Source organism: Corella eumyota, chromosome 1, assembly GCF_963082875.1.
Source record: "Corella eumyota chromosome 1, kaCorEumy4.1, whole genome shotgun sequence".
NCBI lineage: Eukaryota > Metazoa > Chordata > Ascidiacea > Phlebobranchia > Corellidae > Corella > Corella eumyota.
The window spans coordinates 21,339,946-21,364,133 of NC_137490.1; the positions used below are offsets into that span (position 1 = coordinate 21,339,946).

Consider the following 24,188-nt stretch of genomic DNA (forward strand, 5'->3'; position numbering starts at 1 on the left):
TCTTTTCTAAATGTACATTGCCAAAAAGTAAAAATAGCAAAATTTAAGTCTTAGTTTTGGTAAAATATAGTTTTTGTAAAATATATGTCTTAACTTTAATTGTTAAATCTTTGGTTTTTTGATTAAATATTGGTTATTGGTATGTTGGTATGCTATAAAGAATCTTTAAATAAAACAAAAAATTATAAACAAAAAGAAGTAATCTCGTTTGGACACACTTTTGAGTAATTTAGGTTCGCGCAAAATTAAGAAGTTATCTTTTGTTCTTTCTATCATAGTAAATTGAAACTGGTTTTATGTAAAAAATAGGTTATTGAGGTTCGCAAAGAGTTTTAAAGTTACCTCTTGTTTTTCATACTCCCTAAAAAAATCAATAAGAAGACGTCTTAATCTATTTTCATCGTCCATGGTGATATACTTGATATTATATTTATTTAGGCTATACCTTGCTTACTCCAAATTTAAAATTTATAAACCTAAAATTAAATTTTAACTATTTAATTAAATTATAAGAAACTACTCGACTAAATTGTCTTATACAGAGAAAGTTAAATGAAAGTCAAAACGAAGGTTGTATAGTATTTCTAATGTATACAAACAAACCAAGTTGATTTAAAAATAAAATTCACCTGTATTATTATTTTAGCTTTGACAATAAACCATTTTATATAGCTTGAACAAAAGAACTGTTTAATAACAGGTGCTTGTTGACTATGGTAGTTTGGGATATTATTGATGCCCAATATTTTAACTGCTGATTAAGTTTTGGCTTAGCAGAAGTGCATACTGTTTATAGTGCCTTACTCACTACAGCATGAAACAAGCGGGAATTAAACCGCTGACCTCATGTAGTTAAGCAAGTGTTTTAACCACTAAACCACGCTGCCGAGTAATTTTTATGCTTTTTCCTCAATTACACTATATTTTATTGGCTTTTATGGTTGTTTTTTATTTGGTATAATAAGCTACCATCTAATTGCAATACCAACTTTTGGGTTTTTTTTGTAAGTTTCCATATAGATAACATACTAAGTTTACTCCTTGCCTTATACATGAAATCAATGGGAATTAAACTCAAGGATTGCTTGATGCCCAGCTACTTTAACTCATATTAACAGTATGAATATTTATCACCATTTTGTTAATATTTAATATCAATCATAACCTTAAATATTACTGGTACAATTTATTATAAATGTAACTTATTGTTAATTTTTAGGTTGGTTTTAAAAATAAAACTAATTAAACTCTCTTAATTTGATTTGTTTTAGATTTGGAACATTGGCTTTGCCAAATTTAGTGATATTTCAAGGACCAAAAGCTATTTTAAGATTTAATCAATCTGGTACTGACTTGGTTGATTTTATTAAATTTGTTCAACGAACAACTAAAGTTCTTGCAAAACCTATTGGTTATGTGGGGAATAATCTAACTTTAAAAAATCAAAATTTAAGTATTTTTAATATAAGCGAAAAAGATTTTAAAGGTCCGATGCCAGTAACTTACAAACCAGAAACGGATTGGATGATGATTTTGTCATCTGTGTTTTTAATATATTTAATTTACTTTAAATTTAAACGAAAAAATGAGTAAAAATTATTTTACCTTTAATTAGGCCATGAAATTATTCACTAAATATTTTTAATTAACTTTTACTTTGTTGTTTTATATATATAAAATCATGATTTTATTTAAAATGTGGGTATGTTTTTTTTACACCATTTTTCTACAAAAAGGTAGGTGTTTCTCATTCTTTACTGGGGTCCAACTTTTGAGTTTGGCAGCTTATGAATTGATTTTACAATGATGTTGTATGCACGACTAGAAATTGTGTCTTCCATTTTTTTGGGGTCATTATTAAATGGGGATTTCATGGCATCTGACAAAAATGTTATATGTACTATGGTTACAAAGTATCACACAAAACTACAAAATTTAACAATTTTGTTTGTTAAAATTAAACGCAACTTGTTATTTGCGTTTAAAAAGTAATGGAATCAATATAAAGATCTTCATATTAAGATTTATAGGTGTCTTATATATAATAAGGTATAGGCTAATTATATAAAGCCTAATAAGTTTTTGTGATGACAGAAAAAATGTAGTTTATTTTGGTTTATTGCTGGCTGGTAGACTTATATTTTACTGCTGTCATTGTAATACTATAGCGCCGAGATTGGATCAGTAATATACTGCTGATTATGTAAATAAGAAAGGTGAAAAGGGGGTTTTTAGCGTGCATTTATCTACAAGAATTACATCTTACCAACGCAGCCCTTAACTGTACGAACGTTAAAAGTTTAACGAACTGTTCTTAAATTTAATGTACTGTAATGCCTTTACCTGTAATAACGTTAAGACCGCCTAGAAACGGATTAGGTGATCGAAAACTGATTGGTTTCAGACCTTCACACTGGCCCCGCGCTAAATAATTTTGATATCTTTTAAAATCAGGTGCTTTGTCTGATAACTTGTTACAAAAACTTGCTAATTTTCTCCCCGTAAAACTTGTAGGCTCTATTTTTACTAGTAAAGGGTTAGAACCCCAGACTGTGTTATCAAATACATTTTTGATAACACGAATTGAGTTTAAGTCGTTGGGATAATCTTTTCCAGATACTTCTTCTCCATACGATTTGGCAGGGTATCTTGACGACATCTTTTTTCTCTATGGAAACCTGGTTAAAATTAAATCTATGTTTCTGTCATGGTTAAACTAATATGTATATTTTATGCAGTATACGATGGAGCTCTATAAGCGTCGTCTGCCAAGTTTATAAAATGAAGAAAAGGCGGAATTTTTATAACCTTATCCTAATCTTCTTTTGTACATTCCGCCCCTTCATTAATTATTTTTGTACTGATCGTTTAAACCAGCGGACGACGCTAATGGAGCTCCTAAACTTTAGTTAAATATCCCATCCTAAATTCAAAATGAGTGCGTTGTTTATAGAGTTAAAATAAATCTAAATATCTACTTCAAAGGTACATACCGTGCTTTTAAATTTTCAAAATAACTGTTAGATGTCAGTCAGTCAATTTAATTTTTTTTAATATACAAGGTTTGGATTTTGCCTGATTTATTTGGTATTGTTACATCATATAGGCCAACCCATAACAAATTGTATTTATAAATATGGTTTAAATATTAAATTAATAAAAAATGTAAAAGAATTTTTGTTTTGTATAAAAAGAAAAGATTTGTTTTCTTTGTAATACTTTTATTTACACATAAATGATAAAAACAAAAAGGGATTTCAACTTCTATTTCTATTTTAGTTCTGTTAAAATTATGAATTTAAAAAGTAACCACTTATAAAAGCAATACAAATTTTTTATTTAATTCTACAGCTTAGAATTTAACGAACATAAATTTATAATTTAAAAAAAGTAATATTAACAAAAATACAGCATATTCATAGCATAATTAATTTAATAAAGAATAGCCTACGTAAAATAAAGCACTTTTTAAGTTTAAAATTAAATTTTATTTAACCTTTAAACGCAGCAAATGCTTAATAGCAATATTAGTTTTGTTTTATTAAAATTTGTAGTTATTTTAAAACTGTTGTTGTAGGTAAATAATAGCTATGAGCCGAAGCTTCAGAAAAGCATAGGATTTTTTCAAAGAAATAAGTACCGATATAATTTAATACAATCAATATCACGTGGCTACAATTAATATCACATTATGACTTTAATTCCTACTAGGCAAGCAAGCAAGTTAAGTTAAATTGAAACAACTCTTAAGAAAAGAAAAAATAACCCTTGCTAGGCACTTGGCCAGTTTTTATAATCATGAAAGTATGTGCAACCTAAGTTATATCACTTTATCACTACTATAGTACACAACTGTACATGTTAGCTAGCTTTAAAAAAAAGGTTTTACAAGACATACATTTGGTGCTGAAAGTCAGATGAACACACGTTGCATCTAACTGAACACAAAGAATAATCCATTGTTAAGGTCATTCATAATTCCTTCAATTTCCTGTTCAATAAAATCATTAATGGGTTCATTTCTGAAGGCAATTTCACGGTGGAACCCGATAGCAAAATCTAAAATTACAAAAACAAATAAACCTGTTGAGTTATTTAAGGTTACTTAATCGAGTAGGTCCACATACTAGAACTTATTTTAAATCTTAGTTTTCGATGTGGGAAAGTGAACTTCACGGCCTAAACATAGAGTAACATCAGTTACCCTGACCTAGTCTCGAGTTGGTTTTGACAATTTGGAGTAATATAGATCATATTGCCCAATTTAAATTGCTAATAAAGTATTGGGTTAGCAGGTGTTTATACCATTTCTAGTACCTTACTAAAGGGCGCTACATCATGTGAGCAGTGGGTATTGAACTCACGATCTTATGTGGTATAGCAAGTGTTTATGCCACTACACCACGCTAATAGACAAAGACAATAACTTAAACAGAAAAATGGATGATAAAATGACATATATTTACATATTTTACCTAATCTTTGGCTATTGTGGGGTCCATCGCTAAAACGATTGTTGCCAAGCTGACCAGAGTCACTAAATAACAATTTATATTTTGCAACACAGAAGCAATATTTTTATAATTGGTCTATCTCACATAAGTTTATTCAAAATATTTTTAAAGGGCTTTTAAGCAAAGGAAATACTTTATAAAAAAGTTGTGCGCTCTTACCTTAGTTTGACAAAAAAAAATAAAAAAATTAGCTTGGACTTCAAAAAAAATGTTGATTATTGTTTAAATGTTTATTATTGTCTTACCTGAAAATGTAAATCACAACTGAAAAATTATTTTGGCCTTGTGAGATTGGCGCACTAAGAACATTTCTGAGTCTTTTTATCTACAAACAAATTATAAACTCGGTTAACTACTTTAGAACTGTTCTATATTCTGTAAAAAAAGATTTTACCTCTGTTTCGCCCATATTTAAAGTTACATAGCGGCCTATTTGACTTAAAAGTGACATTTTTATAAGTTAGAATACAAAAAATAGTGAATATTAAATAAAGATCAAAGATCAAAATACGAACGCGAAGTATACTCGCCACTATATGGCATAATTTCAAAAAAAATACCCAGTTATTTAATTTTTAATATTTAAATGACTTTTTTGTAATAAATAGAGAATTAATTTAAATGTTAAATATAATACAATTTTTTTCAAGTTATTAAAAATTAATTATCCATGTTGTTTGTTGAGTGTTTATAAATTATATTTTGTTTGAAAATAATTTTACGTTATAATTTTAATTTGGGTTTATTTTGTGCTCGCCGTTTCTAATATTTAAGAGAATAACGTTACTTTATTTATGAACCATCTTTTTAAAAAATAATTTTTTTAATTTTAAAACTAAAGTACAAAAGCGAAACTGAATCCGCGCATGCGCAAACTATGCCTATGCAATAAACGTTTACAAACTCGTAGTTTAATATAATTTTTTTTAATTTTACAAGTAAAATTCCTAGTCAAAACTAATTTTTAATATTTAATAAAAATATAAAATATAAAAATATTTAATTTGTAAGAAAATTACCGTTTTTTCCGAAATTGCTTTTCCTATTTAGTAATTGTAATATAACTTTCCTAACAGTGTGTCAAAAAGCATTTATAACAATTTAACCTTTACTCCTCTATTGCTAAATATAAACGATATTTCAACGTAAAATGTTTTTATTATTTACTGTTCGATGCCAATTTACTTGTAAAAATATTGAATTAACAGACTTTAATTAACGAAAGCACAATTTAACAAAAGTTAACAAGTCCAATAATAATTTTTAAAGTTAACTTAAAAGTTAAATTTAGCGAAAAATTTAGCGCAAGCATATTTAGACCTATAATGCTGTTTGCAATACTTACATGTAAGTATTTTGTTAAGATAAATTTTTTTTAGATTATCTCTGTTTAAACAATCTTTTTAATTTACTACTGAATTGCTGTTTAAATTTTACCTTTATAAATTCCAGGGTACGTTAATATTAAAACGGCAGGCGTCAACCCAATATCGTAATATTATTATTGCAAATCGCGCTGACTTTATTAATACTATTACAAAACAATATTAACATAAGAAACTGGTTATCTGTTATAACTTTTTAGTTTATTACAACAACACACTTTTTTCTATATTCTGTAAAAAAGATTTTTGCCTCTGTTTCGCCAATATTTAAAGTTAGCGACCTATTTGACTTAAAAGTGACATTTTTGTAATTAATTTAAAAGATAGAAGATATTATGTACGTATAAAATAAAAAAAATTATAGAATAGGGTAAAAACTTTTTGTTTCGTTTAAAAAAAAGTTAAAACTTTTTTTTTGTGCTAATATAAAATTTATTTAATTGTTTTTGTGTAAATATTAATAACATTTCAAACGATGTTAAATTTAAGATTAAAATTTTAAAAATATATTAATTTAAAATAGAAGCGTTACAACTAATCACGTGACTGCGAAATTAATCACGTCTTTTTTTTAAGTGTTTATAAATTATATTTTTATTCAAAAGGTTATAATTTTAATTTGGGTTTATTTTGTCACAACCGTTTGTAATTTCTCAAAAAAAAACGTTTTTTGCTTTATTTAACTATTTTATTTATTTTAAAATAAAAAATTATGAATTTGATGTCACTTTTAAGTTAAGCCGCGTTCTTATTGATGGGATAATTTACCATTTTTGTACCCCTAAAAATGGTCTTGTTTTATAAGAATAAAATCGATTTTGTAACTTAGAAGCTTACGTTGTTATATAAAAACTTTATCTAAAAGACTTTATCTAAGATTCAACTGTTTTAATTACCTTTTTATGAAAAGTCACCTCAAGAAATACTATTACTTTTGAATAATACCCTGGGTATAAAATATATATTTTAATTCAAAACTTTGACAAAAATCTCGTTTTCGGCACAAGAAAATTGAATTACTTCTACCAGACCCCGGGGTTAATAAGCTTTATTGTGTTTTCCTTTTTGTTTTTAAGTTTTTATCAGATTTTTGTTTGGCGTCACTTTACCAAGGTATCATCATGTGACATTACAATAGGATAAAACAGCGTACAATTAAAACCTATTCTTTTATAAAACAATAGGGTTTCTGACAAAACAACCAGTATCGTGTGTAACAACCTTTTTGTTTTTATACACAATACTTTACATTGTTCAAATCAGTAAAAAAAAAGGGGGAATAAATTCGTTTGGGGGTTCTTTTTGGTCAAAATATTTTCACTCGATGAGGGTTTACAGTAACTTTCAAACTACATTAACCGTAAACCAGGTGTTAGCGTTTATTACGCATACTACTGTTATTTATATCTACTGTTATTCATAGCCCAGCGTTACCTATTTTTTCAGTGTCTCCTATTAACTTTTTAATACACTTTTATCAAATAACTTAAACACAATTTATATCTATACTTGTATATGCAGTATCGAAAGGTAGCTTATACAAGTTTATTTTAGCCCTGGACCCAGTGTTAACAGATAGCTTAAATACGTCCAATATTTACCCTTGGATCCAATGTTAACAGATAGCTTATACATGTCCCATATTCACTCTTGAACCCAGTGTTAACAGAAAGCTTATTATACATGTCCCATATTTACCCTTGAATCCAGTGTTAACAGATAGCTTATACATGTCTCATTTTTACCCTTGAATTTAGTGTTAACAGATAGCTTATTATACATGTCCCATATTTCCCCTTAAACCCAGTGTTAACAGAAAGCTTATTATACATGTCCCATATTTACCCTTGAATCCAGTGTTAACAGATAGCTTATACATGTCTCATTTTTACCCTTGAATTTAGTGTTAACAGATAGCTTATACATGTCTCATATTTACCCTTGAACCCAGTTTTAACAGATAGCTTATACATGTCCCATATTCACCCTTAAACCCAGTGTTAACAGATAGCTTATACATGTCCCTTATTAAAGATAGCTTATACATTTCCCTTATTGATTTTTCATAACATTTGATATAAAATAGCTTAAACTAAAATTGTAATTGTCATGAACTTTGGTTTTATATCTTGTATATAACATATAAGAATAACACCCGATTAGTTAGTCATTAATCGCTTCGAGGCGAAATAAAGATGGGGCCATTATAACTACATTCAAGCGGGTTGGAAGATGCGCTACTGTCTGCTGGGGTATTACATTAACGCTTAAAGAGGTTAATAGAGCAACTCTATGGTCGCTTTGGGTTTACTTTAGGTCTTTAAGGTACTTGTATATGCAGTTTAAGTGGTTGTTTTTAAACTAGAAGCGTGTTATCAGTGGTGGCCAACTAAACAATGTAAAGTAATACCCAACGTCTAAAATTATTTTTTCCATATGATTTTTTTCTCTTAACTGTAACACCATCGTTATCCACGCCACCTTACACGACGTGAATTTGGAAACATAATCCTATTTTTTTTATTACATTTCTTTGGCATGTTTTAAAAAGATTATTGCGTCATAATAGGGTGTAGTGATGATATTTAAACCCGATACGTATACGTTTGCTCCGTCCAAAATCAGATTTATTTAATCAAATTTAATTAAAACATAAAAAATCAATTTGTTCATAATACATCATATAAGTTTTGATTTATTGGTGTTAACAGTGGTTTTACCTTCAAAATTTACCCAAAAATTAATTGTTAACGAATAGCCCAATGTTAAAAATAGGCTGTCATGTCCCATATCCACCATTGAACCCAGTGTTACTAGATAGATAGCTTATACATGTCCCATATCCACCATTAAACCCAGTGTTACCAGATAGATAGCTTATACATGTCTAATATCCACCAATGAACCCAGTGTTACCAGATAGATAGCTTATACATGTCCAATATCCACCAATGAACCCAGTGTTACCAGATAGATAGTTTATACATGTCCCATATTCACCATTGAACCCAGTGTTACCAGATAGATAGCTTATACATGTCTAATATCCACCAATGAACCCAGTGTTACCAGATAGATAGCTTATACATGTCTAATATCCACCAATGAACCCAGTGTTACCAGATAGATAGCTTATACATGTCCTATATTCACTATTGAACCCAGTGTTACCAGATAGATAGCTTATACATGTCCCATATCTACCATTAAACCCAGTGTTACCAGATAGATAGCTTATACATGTCCCATATTCACGCTTGAACCCAGTGTTAACAATTAGATAGCTTATACATGTCCTATAACCACCAATGAACCCAGTGTTACCAGATAGATAGCTTATACATGTCCCATATCCACCATTGAACCCAGTGTTACCAAATAGATAGCTTATACATGTCCCATATCCACCATTGAACCCAGTGTTACCAGATAGATAGCTTTTACATGTCCCATATCTACCGTTGAACCCAGTGTTACCAGATAGATAGTTTATACATGTCCCATATTCACGCTTGAACTCAGTGTTAACATATAGCTTATACATGTCCTATATTCACTATTGAACCCAGTGTTACCAGATAGATAGCTTATACATGTCCCATATTCACGCTTGAACCCAGTATTAACAGATAGCTTATACACGTCCTATATCCACACTTGAACCCAGTGTTACCAGATAGATAGCTCATACATGTCCCATATTCACTCTTGAACCCAGCGTTTACAGATATCTCATACACGTCCCGTATTTACTCTAGGATCCAGTGTTAACAGATAGCTTATACACATCCCATATTCACCCTTGAACCCAGTGTTAACAGATGGCTTATACATGTCCCATATTCACTCTTGAACTCAGTGTTAACATATAGCTTATACATGTCCTATATTCACTATTGAACCCAGTGTTACCAGATAGATAGCTTATACATGTCCCATATCCATCATTGAACCCAGTGTTACCAAATATATAGCTTATACATGTCCCATATCCACCATTGAACCCAGTGTTACCAGATAGATAGCTTATACATGTCCCATATCCACCATTGAACCCAGTGTTACCAGATAGATAGCTTATACATGTCCCATATCCACCATTGAACCAAGTGTTACCAGATAGATAGATAGCTTATACATGTCCCATACCACCATTGAACCCAGTGTTACCAGATAGATAGCTTATACATGTCCCATATTTACGCTTGAACCCAGTGTTAACAGATAGATAGCTTATACATGTCCCATATCAACCATTGAACCCAGTGTTACTAGATAGATTGCTTATACATGTCCCATATCCACCATTGAACCCAGTGTTACCAGATAGATAGCTCATACACGTCCCATATTTACCCTTGGATCCAGTGTTATCAGATAGCTTATACACGTCCCATATTCACCCTTGAACCCAGTGTTAACAGATAGCTTATACACGTCCCATATTCACCATTGAACCCAGTGTTACTAGATAGATTGCTTAGACATGTCCCATATCCACCATTGAACCCGGTGTTACCAGATAGCTTATACATGTCCCATATTCACCCTTGAACCCAGTGTTAACAGATAGCTTATACACGTCCTATATTTACTCTTGGATCCAGTGTTATCAGATAGCTTATACACATCCAATATTCACCCTTGAACCCGGTGTTAACAGATAGCTTATACACGTCCCATATTCGCCCTTGAACCCAGTGTTAACAGATAGCTTACACATGTCCCATATTTCCCCTTAAACCCAGTGTTAACAGATAGCTTATTATACATGTCCCATATTTACCCTTGAATCCAGTGTTAACAGATAGCTTATACATGCCCCACATTTATTCCTAAACCCAGTGTTAACAGATAGCTCAAACATGCTCCATATTTATTCTTAAACCCAGTGTTAACAGATAGCTCAAACATGCCCCACATTTATTCCTAAACCCAGTGTTAACAGATAGCTCAAACATGCTCCATATTTATTCTTAAACCCAGTGTTAACAGATAGCTAAAACATGCCCCATATTTACCCTTGAACCCAGTGTTAACAGATAGCTTATTATACATGTCCCATATTTACCCTTGAATCTAGTGTTAACAGATAGCTTATTATACATGTCCCATATTTACCCTTGAATCTAGTGTTAACAGACAGCTTATACATGCCCCATATTTATTCTTAAACCCAGTGTTAACAGATAGCTCATACAAGTCCCATATTTCCCCTTAAACCCAGTATTACCAGATAGCTTATACACGTCCAATATTCTCCCTTAAACCCAATGTTAACAGATAGATAGCTTATACATGTCCCTTATTAAAGATAGCTTATACATGTCCCTTCCGATTAGTTAGTCATTAAACGGTTCGAGGCGAAAAAAAGGTGGGGCCATTATAACTACATTCAAGCGGGTTGGAAAATGCGCTACTGTCTGCTAGAGTATTACATTAACGCTTAAAGAGGTTAATAGAGCAACTCGATGGTCGCTTTGGGTTTACTTTAGGTCTTTAAGGAGATGTTTAAGCGGTTGTTTTTAAACCAGAAGCGTGTTGTCAGTGGTTGCCTACTAAACGATGTAAAGTAATACCCAAGGTTTAAAAATATTTTTTCCATATGATTTTTTTGTCTTAACTGCAACACCACCCCTTACACGGTGTGAATTAGAAAACATAATCTTATTTTATTTTTTTTATTACATTTCTGTGGCATATTTTGGAAGGATTATTGCGTCATAATAGGGTGTTGTGATGATATTTAAACCCGATACGTATACGTTTGCTTCATGGGTATAAGCTTCAGCAGCTAAATTATCAGGTAATTAGAACCTATAATACCCAAAACTGCAATAAAACAGTTGTTTCTCTATGTCTATGTCGTGTAGTTGACCTTTCTAGAGATCGAGGATAAACTTATATGCAAAAAAATGTATCAACTATTAATTTTTTTAAAAGTATCATTAATTAAATAAAGATTTGGGTTAAGGTAGTATTTTAAAATGTTCAAAATTTAAATGTTTTAAATTTTTTTTAATAAAGCTTTAAGCGGTAATACAATACCCCAGCAGATGGAGCGCATCTTCCACACGCTTTAAAGCGGTTAATGGATCCACCTTTTTTTCTTCGAAGCGATTAATGGCTAACTAATGGCCTGAAAATAAACTAAATAATTGTAAAAATACCAATTGTGTTTTTGTAGTTACATTTATTACATGATCAAATATGCAATTAAACAAAAAATATTATATTGAATATTTTAATAATAACTTATGTCCACAAATCTAACAACAATTTAAATGTTAACAAATACTAGCACCATTAAAAAAACTTCAGCAACTTCTATAGAAATTGCCTTTTTTAAAACAGTGGTATGTATATATATATATATCTCTGTGTGCTTTTCATATAGCATTGTTACCGGAAATTACTTTAAGTTTTTAAGGTTTAATATAATCAAATATGGATTAAATTAACAAACAGAAAAAAAAAAACAAATGTATGAAACACAGAAAAGCGTTTATTCACAATTAAACTAAACTTATTTCATAAATAATTATTGATTAAAATCATTTGGTCTTTTATTAATTTTTACATACACACAATCATATTAAGATATTACAAAAATTTAATAAATTACTTAGTTAGATGAAGTTTTGTTAAAAAAACTAATTTGCAGGTCTGTGTTGGTCATTTGGGTTTGGTGGTTCCTTTAAAAAAATTGATAATAAAATAATTTAAGCTATGATGTTCTAAACTTATAAATTTAAATTTAAAATTAAATATGAATTATTTTAAAACAATTTTGTTTTATTCACAAGCTGTATTTTTTTATATCTTTTTTAGTATTGATAAAAACTGAGTCGGGGTAACAGTTGTTACTCTATGTTTAGGTCGTGAAGTCAATCTTCTTACATCAAGAATAAATTTATAACAATAAACAAATGACGTGCTTTAAATAATATTTTCTTACCACCGAGAATTTGCCTGCAGCAATTTCTTGGAGGGCTCTAGCTGCCTCTGTTTCGGCAAAGTTTTGTCGAGCATTTATTGCATCCTCGTCTTCCGATGAATGCTGCAGGTTCGCAACACTAGAAGCATTAATGCCGCGGTCGAAACTAATGATGAATTCCTCACCAGCTGAAAATAAAACATCAGATAAATCTTACTTAATTTTGAATTAAGTATTATGTGTGTTGTATACCAAGTTATGAGTAATTGTTAGATTTGCCAGATTTACAGTAGTTTAAAACTATTTTGTTACACTATAGCTATCCAAACTTTTAAATTCGCTGGCAGCGTGGTGTAGTGGTAAGAACACTTTCTACACCACACATGAGGTCGTGGGTTCAATCCCCACTGATCTCATGCTGTAGCGCCCTTGAGTAAGGCACTATAAACGGTATAAAGTCTTGCTGAGCCAGCACTTAATCAGCAGCATAATTACCAGGCAAATATAATCTTTAATATCCCAAACTGCCACAGGCAATTCGAGACTGGGTCGGAGTAACGGATGTTACTCTATGTTTAAGTCGCGCATTCGACTTTCCCACATCGAGTAAAAGATATATACAAAAAAATCAAATTCACTCAACATACGGTTATTTCCAATCATTGCAGCATAATCTTGATCAAAAGCAGTTCTAAAATATTAACATTTTACTGAAAAGAATCAATATTTAGATATAAAAATATATTTTTACATAAAAGTAACTTAGTTAAAAAAAATTAAAGATTTTTTAACTTAGCATTGGTACCTAAAAATGGATCTTTTAAGTCTAATGTATAACTTTCCTTCGTCAATATCTCTTAGTAATTGTTCTTCAAATTCTAACCTCTAAATGCACATTGAAAAATTATTATAAATATTTAAAATATTGTAGCAAAAATAAGGTATCACAGTTTTAATGTTTTTTAAGAATAAAAATACAAAAAATTCCAACTTAATAAAAAAAAAATAAAAAAAATTCAAATATTTTTGAAAATCAATGAAATTTTAAAAGCGTTTTTTCAAGTTACTTGTTAAAATTAATAAAATAAAAGTTACAAAAATTATAACCAAGTTTTCTTAAGAATAGGTTCATATAATAACAAGAGTTTTTTTCTAAAATGTTCTAAAATACGAAACTAGTTTTGTATTAATTTACATAACTACTTAATATCCAATTTTTTCAGTAAAAATATAATGAACCAGCAGCGTGGTGTAGAGGTAAGAAAATTTGCTACACCACCATGAGGTCGTGGGTTTGATCCGCAGTGATCTCATGCTGTAGCGCCTTTTAGTAGGCGATATAAACCGTGTGAACTTCTGCTGAGCCAGCAGTTTAATCAGCAATTATAATTCGTATAATATCTTAAACTGCTAAAGCCAACTCGAGACTGGGTCGGGGTAACTGATGTTGACTTTATGTTTAGGTCATAAAGTCAACCTTTCCACATCGAGGATAAAGGTACATACAAAAAGTAAATAAATAAAATTATAATACCCGAAATATGTTTTTGAGGTTTAAGTAAAAACTAAAATTAAAGTTTTAAGACAATAAGGTAATACTACAGCTTATAATTTTGCATAGTTTAGCTTTTTATTTATTCATATTTGCAAAAAGTTTTAAAAATACCTCTTGTTCTTCAAATTCTTGAAAAAACTCAATAATAAGACGTCTTCTTTTATTTTCATCGTCCATGGTGATATATTTGATATTATATTTATTTAGGCTATACCTTGCTTACTCCAAATTTAAAACTTATAAACCTAAAATGAACTTTAACTATTTAACTAAATTATAAGAAACTACTCGACTAAATTGTCTTATAAAGAGAAAGTTAAATGAAAGTCAAAACGAAGGTTGTATAGTATTTCTAATGTATACAAACAAACCAAGTTGAATTAAAAATAAAATTCACCTGTATTATTATTTTAGCTTTGACAATAAACCATTTTATATAGCTTAAACAAAGGAACTGGTTAATAACAGGTGCTTGTTCCTGTTTTTAAAATCCCTTTACCTTTAGAGAAGCCTCATAAGTTAATTTAATGTTAGTTCGGTTAATGACTTGTTATGTTTTATATTTGTGTTTTAAACCACTTTAAATCTGTTCTTCTATACCGTTAGGTGTCTAATATTAAATAAACCCTAACAGATTTAACTACATCAAAGTCAAGATCAAAGTTATAAAAATATTTCAATGTTATAAAGAACAAATCGTCTTCAAAATCAATTCTCGTTTGTACGAAGCGACTTATAAATATTATTTTAGCATTGGCAATAACAGGCGCTGCTACTCTTCGTTTAATCTTTTAACCTTGGAACGGCCTTATAAGTTAATTTAATGTTAGTTAGGTTGATAACCTGTTATGTTTTATACTTGTGATTTGAACCACGTATTAAATATTGTTAAACAAGTTTTATTTGCGTTTCAAGTAACCAATTAAATTAAGATTTGAATCAACATTTATTGTGAACAACAGGGGCGTTTGCTCAGTTTTATCATTATTGTATGATTACTTTTGCAATGTTAAAGGTATGCAAATATTATATGATGTATTTATTTACACTAAACAATAATTAAATATTTTTCAGTAAAGTTTTATATTTGCATAATTAATGGCTTTAGGTAAATAGGTTTGTTTTATAGTTGCTTGTTTATTTAAGCTGCGTTTTTGAGGGCCAATAACCCATGGGATGCCATTAGGTAGTTTTTGTGAATCAAAAGATTTAACGTTTTATATATTTAGTTGTATTTTGCTTTATTTTGTATTTGTTATATTAAAAGATTGATAAATAATATATTTTCTTTTTTAAAGAAAAACAAATTATAACTGTAATATAAAGTTAAATATAAAGAAGTGTTGTTTCAAATTTTATTTTGTGTATTGGTAATGGTTTAATATTTTGAAGTTATGCATTGTATAGCACATAATGTTAAATCAAATATTCAGGATATGTATTTTATAAACTTTAAACTTTATTTCTTTGACGCTTTTTCAATACTTTTAACTTTACTTAAACCCTTTTTGATATATTACAGGCAAATATATTTTAACGTATTACCATCATAGTCAAATTTATTTTATAATAACTAACATTTAATTTTTAATTGAAAATTGCAGGGTGCATAGTTAAAAATCTAATAACATGAATTAAAATTTTAAACAAGTAAATATGTAAAATACATATCCGCGAGTTGGCGTAAGAAGCAAATTAAACGCGCAATTTATAATCGCGACTTCTTGAATTTATGTAACGTAATTTCGAACTATTGTTTTAAAACAAATATAATAAAATAGATTTTGTTTTATAGTTCGGGTATGCATATTTAACTTTGTTTTATCTTCATAACATAGTTGAAAATCTAATAACATGAATCGGTGCATAGTTGAAAATCTAATAACATGAATCGGTGCATAGTTGAAAATCTAATAACATGAATCAAAATTTTAAACAAGTAAATATGTAAAATACATACCTGCGAGTGGGCGTACGAGAGCAAATAATCTTGAAATGACGTAATGTAATTTCGAACTATTTTTTGACGTAATGTAATTTTGAAAAATAGATTTTGTTTTATAGTTCGGGTATGCAAATATTTAACTTTGTTTTATCTTCATAACAACCTAGAAAGGCGTTGCTTAATGTAATTTTTTTTAAAAAAGGTGATAATAATTACACTATTTACCCAAAGTGCTTTAATGACATTGTAACATTACGTTTAGCTTAAAAAATATGGTTTTTATGTATGTCAGTATACCAAGCCTTTTGTGGGAACTTTATAAAAAGGAATCTGTTCGTGACAAATATATTTTATATATGGCGTTCAGGATTTCGCTATAAATCAGTGACTAAAATAGTGTACATAAAACACATAATAGCAAGATTGTATTTTTAAGAACAAAAATAATTTGCACAAAATGTTGGTTGTCTCATTTTTATTCACAAAACCGCCATAGCACCAACGTTTAAATTGTATCGTAGTCAAAAAAATAATCAAATCTTTAAATAAAAACTTGCAAAAACTTTAAATTAATTAGGTTAAATGTTTAACATATTTTTATGGGGGGTTTTTCGCACATTGATAAAAGTAAATAATAAATACAATATACAATTAATATTACAACATGCGACGGAAAAAAAACCACAAAATTAATTTAATGATTTAATTAAACATGCCAAAAGTATTAATGTTTACATAAAGATTTTAAGTATGTTTTGACATGGTCACCAAACCCCAAATAAATCAATTCAATATTAATTACGATGAAATAAAATACATTAATACACATAAAAAATAAAAATGAAATAAAGGAGCGAAGGAAATAACAGAACAAAATTGTAAAAAAAGAAAAACAATAACGACACCTTTTATTTATAATAATAAAGCAATCCTATGATGGAACTTCTTACAGTGTGGAATAATCTACATAAGAATAATTACATTTAATATAACCCAGTATGGCTCTAGTAGGAAAGCACGAGCTGGTCACAATAAATTGCATGTGATAAAGACACTAACCGAAATAAACCAACTCAAAGAAAGAACGTTTCAGAATGGTCTTTCAAAGCGTATTTGACATACAATGCACAAATATATTAAACCCACTAATTAGTGGGGGTTTACATACATGAAATAAATGAATATATATGTTTAAAATTTAAGAACATGAGAAAAGAAAGAAAAACTTGATAAATTAAAATATATTGTATTTCTCATGCTTATGTTAATAAAGATGGTATTTATTTATTTTAAACTGTTGTAAAAAATAAGCATTTTGACTTTAAATTGACCACATACGATATAATTGTGTTGTATAATATAATATCTACTTAAATAAACAAATTTATAAACAATAAAATTGAAAATCTTATTCTAGCAAGCCCAAAAAATTAATATAGTTTATGAATTAGATAAGCGATTATTCTAAATACAGGGACATTTTGAAATTTTTACAAAGAAAAAAAATTAACTTTATTAAATAAAAAAATATCAGAATAATAATTATTAAAAAAACTTTTACAATTATTAAATTACTATTTTTTTATTATTATGATTATTGAAAGTTATGACATGGTCTAGATTACGTTATTTTGTTTTATTTAAAATTCTATATTCTATTTCTGTAGTATTGCTTGGGTAGCAGGTGAAATTTAAAAGCGTCATATGATTTAGTTAATAATAGCATGGCAAGTTATATATGCAGCTGTTTCAAATCTGAATATATTGCAACTTCGTCTTAAATCTAAAAAAACAGTTTTCATGTGAATTGTTAAGCCTGTGCAACGTTGTTAAAATTATAATTTTAAATTAATAACACAATAAATTATATAAGTTATACTAAGTTTTGCAAAACCAGGTCAAGTATTCGGGTAATTGCCAGTCTCATATCATCAATCAAGTTTATATAACTTACTAATGAAAGTTAATATGGTTCATATCGGTTATTATCATTTGTACAATTTCTTCTGCAAAGTCCTCTGAAGCCATGTTTTGATAAACCAACTCTCTTCTTAACACGAATCTCCTAAAACAAAACAATCTAAGGTACTTGTAATAATAAAAAAAAACTTGGCCTTATTGTGTGATGTAACTTAAACAGATCATAACTAAAGTATATAAGACAAAAATGTATCTAAACGTTAACAAAATTATGCGACTTGTGAAACAAAACAAAATGTAAGTACTTTGCTATAAGATGCAAAAGTTTAAAAAGATGGTATGTTTCTTAAATACCAGAAAATATTGCTGGATTAAGTTTAAAGGTCAAGAAATATTGCAAAATTGACTTCAAGGCGCAATCGGCGGAAAAACTACAAAAAAATTTAAACATTTACACAAGGTGTTTTTATTTTCTGCATTTTGCAACTTTATGCAATCTGTACTTTAAACTATCCTGTTGAGATTAAGTAAAATTTAATATTATATCATTAAAATAAAATTTAATTGTGAAATATATTATATCACTAAATATTATATCATTAAAATAAAATTTGATTGTGAAATACGGCTAAAAAATATTTATTTTAACTTTGCCTAGTTTAAAAATAAAATTCGATGTAATTTCGCGTCTATTAATCTGAGTCTGACGTTCAGAACCTTGACGCCAACTCTATTACGTCATTAGGTTTAACAAAACTTTTCACTGCCAAGGTTCTTTTTCTACCCGGAAGATAATAAAGAAGTCTCCCTAGAAAATAACCCCGGGTCTCCTTAGAAAATAACTCGGGAGTCTCCTTAGAAAATATTTAGGGGGTTTCCCTAGAAAATAACTCGGGAGTCTCCCTAGAAAATAACTCGGGAGTCTCCTTAGAAAATAGTTAGGGTGTTTACCCGAATGGTGTTTTAAGCATTTAATTAAGTGAAAATGCTTTTTGATATTTCTGCACCTTAAACTGAAAAGAAATGTGGCCTGTTGCCTAAACTTAGCTACAATTTGTTATAAAGCCTAACCTCTGTCAAGTGTTCTATTGAACAGCTAATTAACTGACGCTAAAAAGGGTTTATTCTTTATCTTTGTGAATTGTTTTAAAAAAATACAATGAAAAGCTTTTAAAAATTGGAACAAAAGAGTAAATGTTGAAACAAAAAACACGAACAATGGTGTTTCGAATAAATTTCTTTTCGAAATATTTATTTTGTCTGATAACATTAACATTGAACAACTTATATATAAATTTATTTTATTTTTACCTGTTTTGTGATGGTGCAATATCGGCAGGCGTGTTTACTCCTTGTCCCATTTTCTGTAAAATTAAGAAATCCATCAAGATATTCTTTTTAAATCAACTTTGTATTGGAGCTATTATTTAAACTTTAGTAAAAATAGATGTTTTTAAAGTTAATTTGGTTTAAAAAATGATTGTTATTTAATTACGAATTATTATTTTTTATATTCTTGTTTTTTATAGTTGCTTTAAGTTTATAACATATTGTATATATATTTTTTTGAAAAAACTAGCTATAAACGCCTGGCTTAATTTTCTGAATGATACTTTACTTATGTACAACTATAGCTTATTTACTAAAGTATATAAACCGAGCTCTTAGTTGTACAGTTAATTTCGTTACCACATGTCTGTTGAATATAACTTACTATTACGTAGAGACCGTTTATCATGTCGCTGATAATTTGTTGGCGACACATTTCTTCGAAATCTTCCATAGGTTCACCACGATACCTGATTTCTCTTTTACTTTTAACTTCCCATTGTTGGTCCAATCCACTAGAAATTTAAAATTTTAAATGTTTTAGCTGAACCAAAATCAATCCCGCAAATTAATTATCGAGCAATTATAATTACTAATATCTTTAAAAATGCAACCTTGGACTGGGTTTTACAATTTATTTTAAATATCACATATATTTTTTATATATCACACATATATATATTTATCACACATATACTTTTTTAAATATCACATATATGTTTTTTTTATAAGAACACAAAGTTTTCATTTATTATAAAAGTTTGTCTTATGTTAAATAATGTTTTGGTTTTTTACAATATTTATAAAGTAGCGTTTTATTAAGATTAAAATGATCTAAAATCAACAAAAAAATATAAGTTTGATTTGTTGTGTTAAATTAAATAGAACACATATCAAAAAAAAAGAAAAGTAACAAATCATGGTCATTGTAGTAGGCTTAATAATAAAAGAATGTAATAAGATTTATTTATAGAATATTTTGTTTACCTGATTTGCACTAAAATATTGAAGTTAAAAATCCAAAAGTGATTTTGATGTATTCTATTTCTGTTGTTCTGTAGACAAAATAATTTGACATGTTAAGTAGAAGTTATAAAAAAAATGTAATCTCTCTCTAAACACATCGAAGTTTAGCACTTTAAATTTTTAAGAAACAAAATAAAATTTAGTATAGTTTTTTTATGGTTCAAATATTTTTGATTAGTATATGTATACTATAGGTATTTTATAACGAAATCATTTTTTTGCTGTGTTTTCATTAACACAGCTTGTTTTTTTGGTTAAAAATGTTATAACTATAATAAAAAAAATTTAAACAAAAAATCTGTTAACGTACACTTGTTCAAACAAATAAAAAAACATAAAAGCAAGTATTATATTATGATCCGCCATTTTGTTTTTTTTTATGTTTTTTTTTATTTGTCTTAATTAATGTGTAGGCTTGTCTGTTACTGTTATATTAATTTTAAAAACATACGACCCATGTCTACTTTATTCTGGGCCTTAGATTAATTTAATTCAAAAAAACATGACTCGGCGAAAAAAAACGGGCTTTTTTTAGTAAACGCATATGCGATTTTGTTATTTTAAGCAATATTTTTTTGTTAAAAAGCAAACAACTGAATAAAATTAAGTTGTGGAATAAAATTTAAATAGTTTTTAGTCAGTAATTAAATCAAATACGCAATTAATCAATTTTAAAACGACAGTTAAGCTGTGACCAATAACATGCCAAACCACAAGTTTTATAGTAAAATATAGGTGGATAGTCTGACATGAACTGTTATTTTATTTATAAATGGCTGTATTAATTGGGTTACTGTCAATTTCAATGTGTAATCTAACAAAAAAGTTACCTACAAATATCTGTTAGACAGTAAAAATGCCAAATTGTATGGTTTAAATTTTACAGACTGCCAAAAAAAAACATTATTAGGTTTGTTTAAACACAACTGAATCTGTTTTCTAGAATAAAATAGTATAAGTGGTGTGTTAAATGGTATAAGTAGTTAAACAAAAAAAGAAAACGACTTAAAACAAAAAAGCTGTTTAAAGAAAGACAAGTTAATATTTTTACTTAAAATTTGTTTTTTTTTATGCAATAAACGGGGACCAGAAGCTTCGGCCGTAAGGAACGCGAACTTTTAACCCAAAAACATTAAAATTTTTAAAATTCGTTTTAAAAATACATTTTTAAGCCAAAAATTCTAATAACTAACATGTATACTCTTATCGTAACAACCAATTAAAATCTATTTATGTATTATACTTTTTGTTAAATTTTATTTTGAATATTGGTAAACATTTTCTTTTTACGCGGGAATTTTGTCACCGACCCCCCGCGTTAAATTTGGCCAGACAAATAAAAAACTCTAAAAGAAAATTATTGAATTATGATCCGCTATTTTTTTTTGTCTGACTAAATGTGTAGTTCTTTTACTGTTATATTAATTTTAAAAACATCGCTGGATTAAAAAATTGTAAAATTCCTAAATATATAAGTTTTTAACGTTTGCACAACAATAAAATACTTAAAATATTACCATAACTGACTTTGCATTAGCTAAAAAAATAAAATGGTTTTGCATCGTAAAAGACGATTTTTATTTTAAACTTTACGTTATTTTTTAGTAATACTAAATTTTACTGTTTTTTGTAAATTTTAAATAAATTTATTAATATTTTTATTTTATTATTTTCTGTAAGTACCTGAATAAGCTGGTTAGCTTGATTATCGAATGGAATTGTCATAATTAAAATTCACTCTTTTTTAACTTGATAAGTTAAATATATTTTATATTTGTTATACGAATTAACCGTCGATCTAGAATACATAAAGTTAAAAACTAGTTTTGTTAAGGTAAAGACTAAACGCTAAGTGATTTCTAGATGCTGTTTCTTGTACGTCTCCTTCCTTAAAAAGGGAACAAAATCTCTCTTTATGACGTCGTTACGACGATGTTAACTGTGACGATGTTGACTTTGTACCTCGTTTTGCTACAGGAATTTTAGTTTAGGCATCTACACAATAACCTGAATGCCTTTCATATTTTAAATTAATTTTCATAAAAGCGTTTGTATTTTTTTTAATAATTTTTTACAGAAACTTATTTATAAACTATTTATGTTGCTTAAGTGATATTTAGTTTTACCTATCTTATTACGTGGTACCTACAAAGTTTAAATGTTGAACTAAATAAATTTAGATTTGATATACAAAATAATATATTTTAAATATTATAAAAAAATAAATTAACTAATTTTTTTTTCGCTGTCGTGACCGCTTAACCACACTACCAGACGTTAAAATAACTATTTTATTTTCTATATCACCTTAAGGTGGTAGGTTTTATATTTTTTTAGTGGGTTGGGGTGATAAAAAAAAACTATTTTCTTGCCGTCTTTTGTAGCTAATACATTGGCGCCACCTGATGATAAGTCTAAAAAAAATTATTGAGCGTTAGATAACTTACCTTTTTGAATGTTTCCTTTGTTTCATATTGATATTTTCTTATTCCCCAGATTTTTAATAGTGGAAGAAAATTTTTGTTTAAAACTAGTACAGCATTGTAGATATTTTTTTAAACTATAACTTCGGTTTTGTTACCCTGTCATCTATCTATACGGCATAAACGATGCTGTTTTTTCACCACAGCAAGATTCGCCTTCACTTACAATAAAATATCTGAGACAAACTTGTATTAATATAGCAGTGATTTTTGTAATAATATTTACTGTTACTATATACACTTTAACATCATGTTTTCATAATCTAACAAAATGCATCGCTTCTGACGCTGTTATATTGTGTCATGTTTTTATTCAAAATATTGCGATAACTATTGTCTTAACCCTTGACAATGGTGTGCTATTTGTTTTTTTACGAGTTTCAGTGCCTTATTATTGTAACGTAGATGTCAAAAAGGACACTTTAAATACTTTTTAAATACTTTTTGAAGGACACATTTTAAATACTTTTTGTTTTTACTTTCTTCCAACGTTTTAACAAATAGCTTATTTAAATTATATATAGTTGCTTTATTCGTATTTTGTAGCCTACTTGCAAGTAACCTGATGCAAAACAAAAATATTCTTTATATATATGTGGGTAAACAAACAACTTAGGCATTGCGTTGTCTTGGGGTGCATTATGTTGCGTTTTTGCTCTACGCGAGGTTTTAAACAGTCGGATTCCCCCGGACCTTACCAGTTCTAAGTCAGCTGTTTGACGCGGGCTAAACTGGCCGAGCCTGGCGTAGCTGCGGCAGTCCATGAGTAATAGAAACGAACACAGGTCCCCAAACCCCGCTTCGTGCCCCAGCCCGACCGACCCAGCTCCTAGAGCCAATCCTTTTCCCGAAGTTACGGATCTAGTTTGCCGACTTCCCTTACCTACATTGTTCTATCGGCCAGAGGTTGTTCAACTTGGAGACCTGCTGCGGATATGGCCACCACCATTTCTTACGAGGAAAAAAAATCGTTTTTAAGCGTTTTACTTTTAACAAAGTTTGTTATAGTTGTCATTATGACAGGTTTAACCTTAGTGCTCCATTCAATAAAAATTTACAAAGAACTTTGTTAAATTAGTTTATTGAAGCTCAAG

At 28.7% G+C, this 24,188-nt stretch overlaps 1 protein-coding gene and 2 long non-coding RNA genes across 3 annotated transcripts; all 3 read right to left on the reverse strand.

Annotated features, from left to right (window-relative positions):
* Nucleotides 1–3,312: 3,312 nt before the first annotated feature.
* Nucleotides 3,313–6,937, reverse strand: LOC145760129 (uncharacterized). The gene is made up of 4 exons (XR_014286577.1): nt 6,796–6,937; nt 4,760–4,839; nt 4,476–4,537; nt 3,313–4,059 (listed from the first exon to the last, which is right to left on the reverse strand). It is a non-coding gene; the product is annotated as an uncharacterized LOC145760129 (long non-coding RNA).
* A 5,521-nt stretch (nt 6,938–12,458) lies between these two features.
* Nucleotides 12,459–14,670, reverse strand: LOC145763716 (uncharacterized). Its single transcript, XM_082575224.1, has 5 exons — nt 14,503–14,670; nt 13,642–13,721; nt 13,484–13,527; nt 12,858–13,024; nt 12,459–12,594 (listed from the first exon to the last, which is right to left on the reverse strand). The coding sequence occupies exons 1-5, from the start codon at nt 14,566–14,568 to the stop codon at nt 12,553–12,555; spliced, it is 399 nt and encodes a 132-aa protein (XP_082431350.1). The 5' UTR covers nt 14,569–14,670; the 3' UTR covers nt 12,459–12,552.
* Nucleotides 14,671–16,805: 2,135 nt separating this feature from the next.
* On the reverse strand, nt 16,806–23,242 carry LOC145761608 (uncharacterized). The gene is made up of 6 exons (XR_014287298.1): nt 23,059–23,242; nt 20,573–20,640; nt 19,971–20,100; nt 19,568–19,620; nt 18,291–18,401; nt 16,806–18,119 (listed from the first exon to the last, which is right to left on the reverse strand). It is a non-coding gene; the product is annotated as an uncharacterized LOC145761608 (long non-coding RNA).
* Nucleotides 23,243–24,188: the final 946 nt, after the last annotated feature.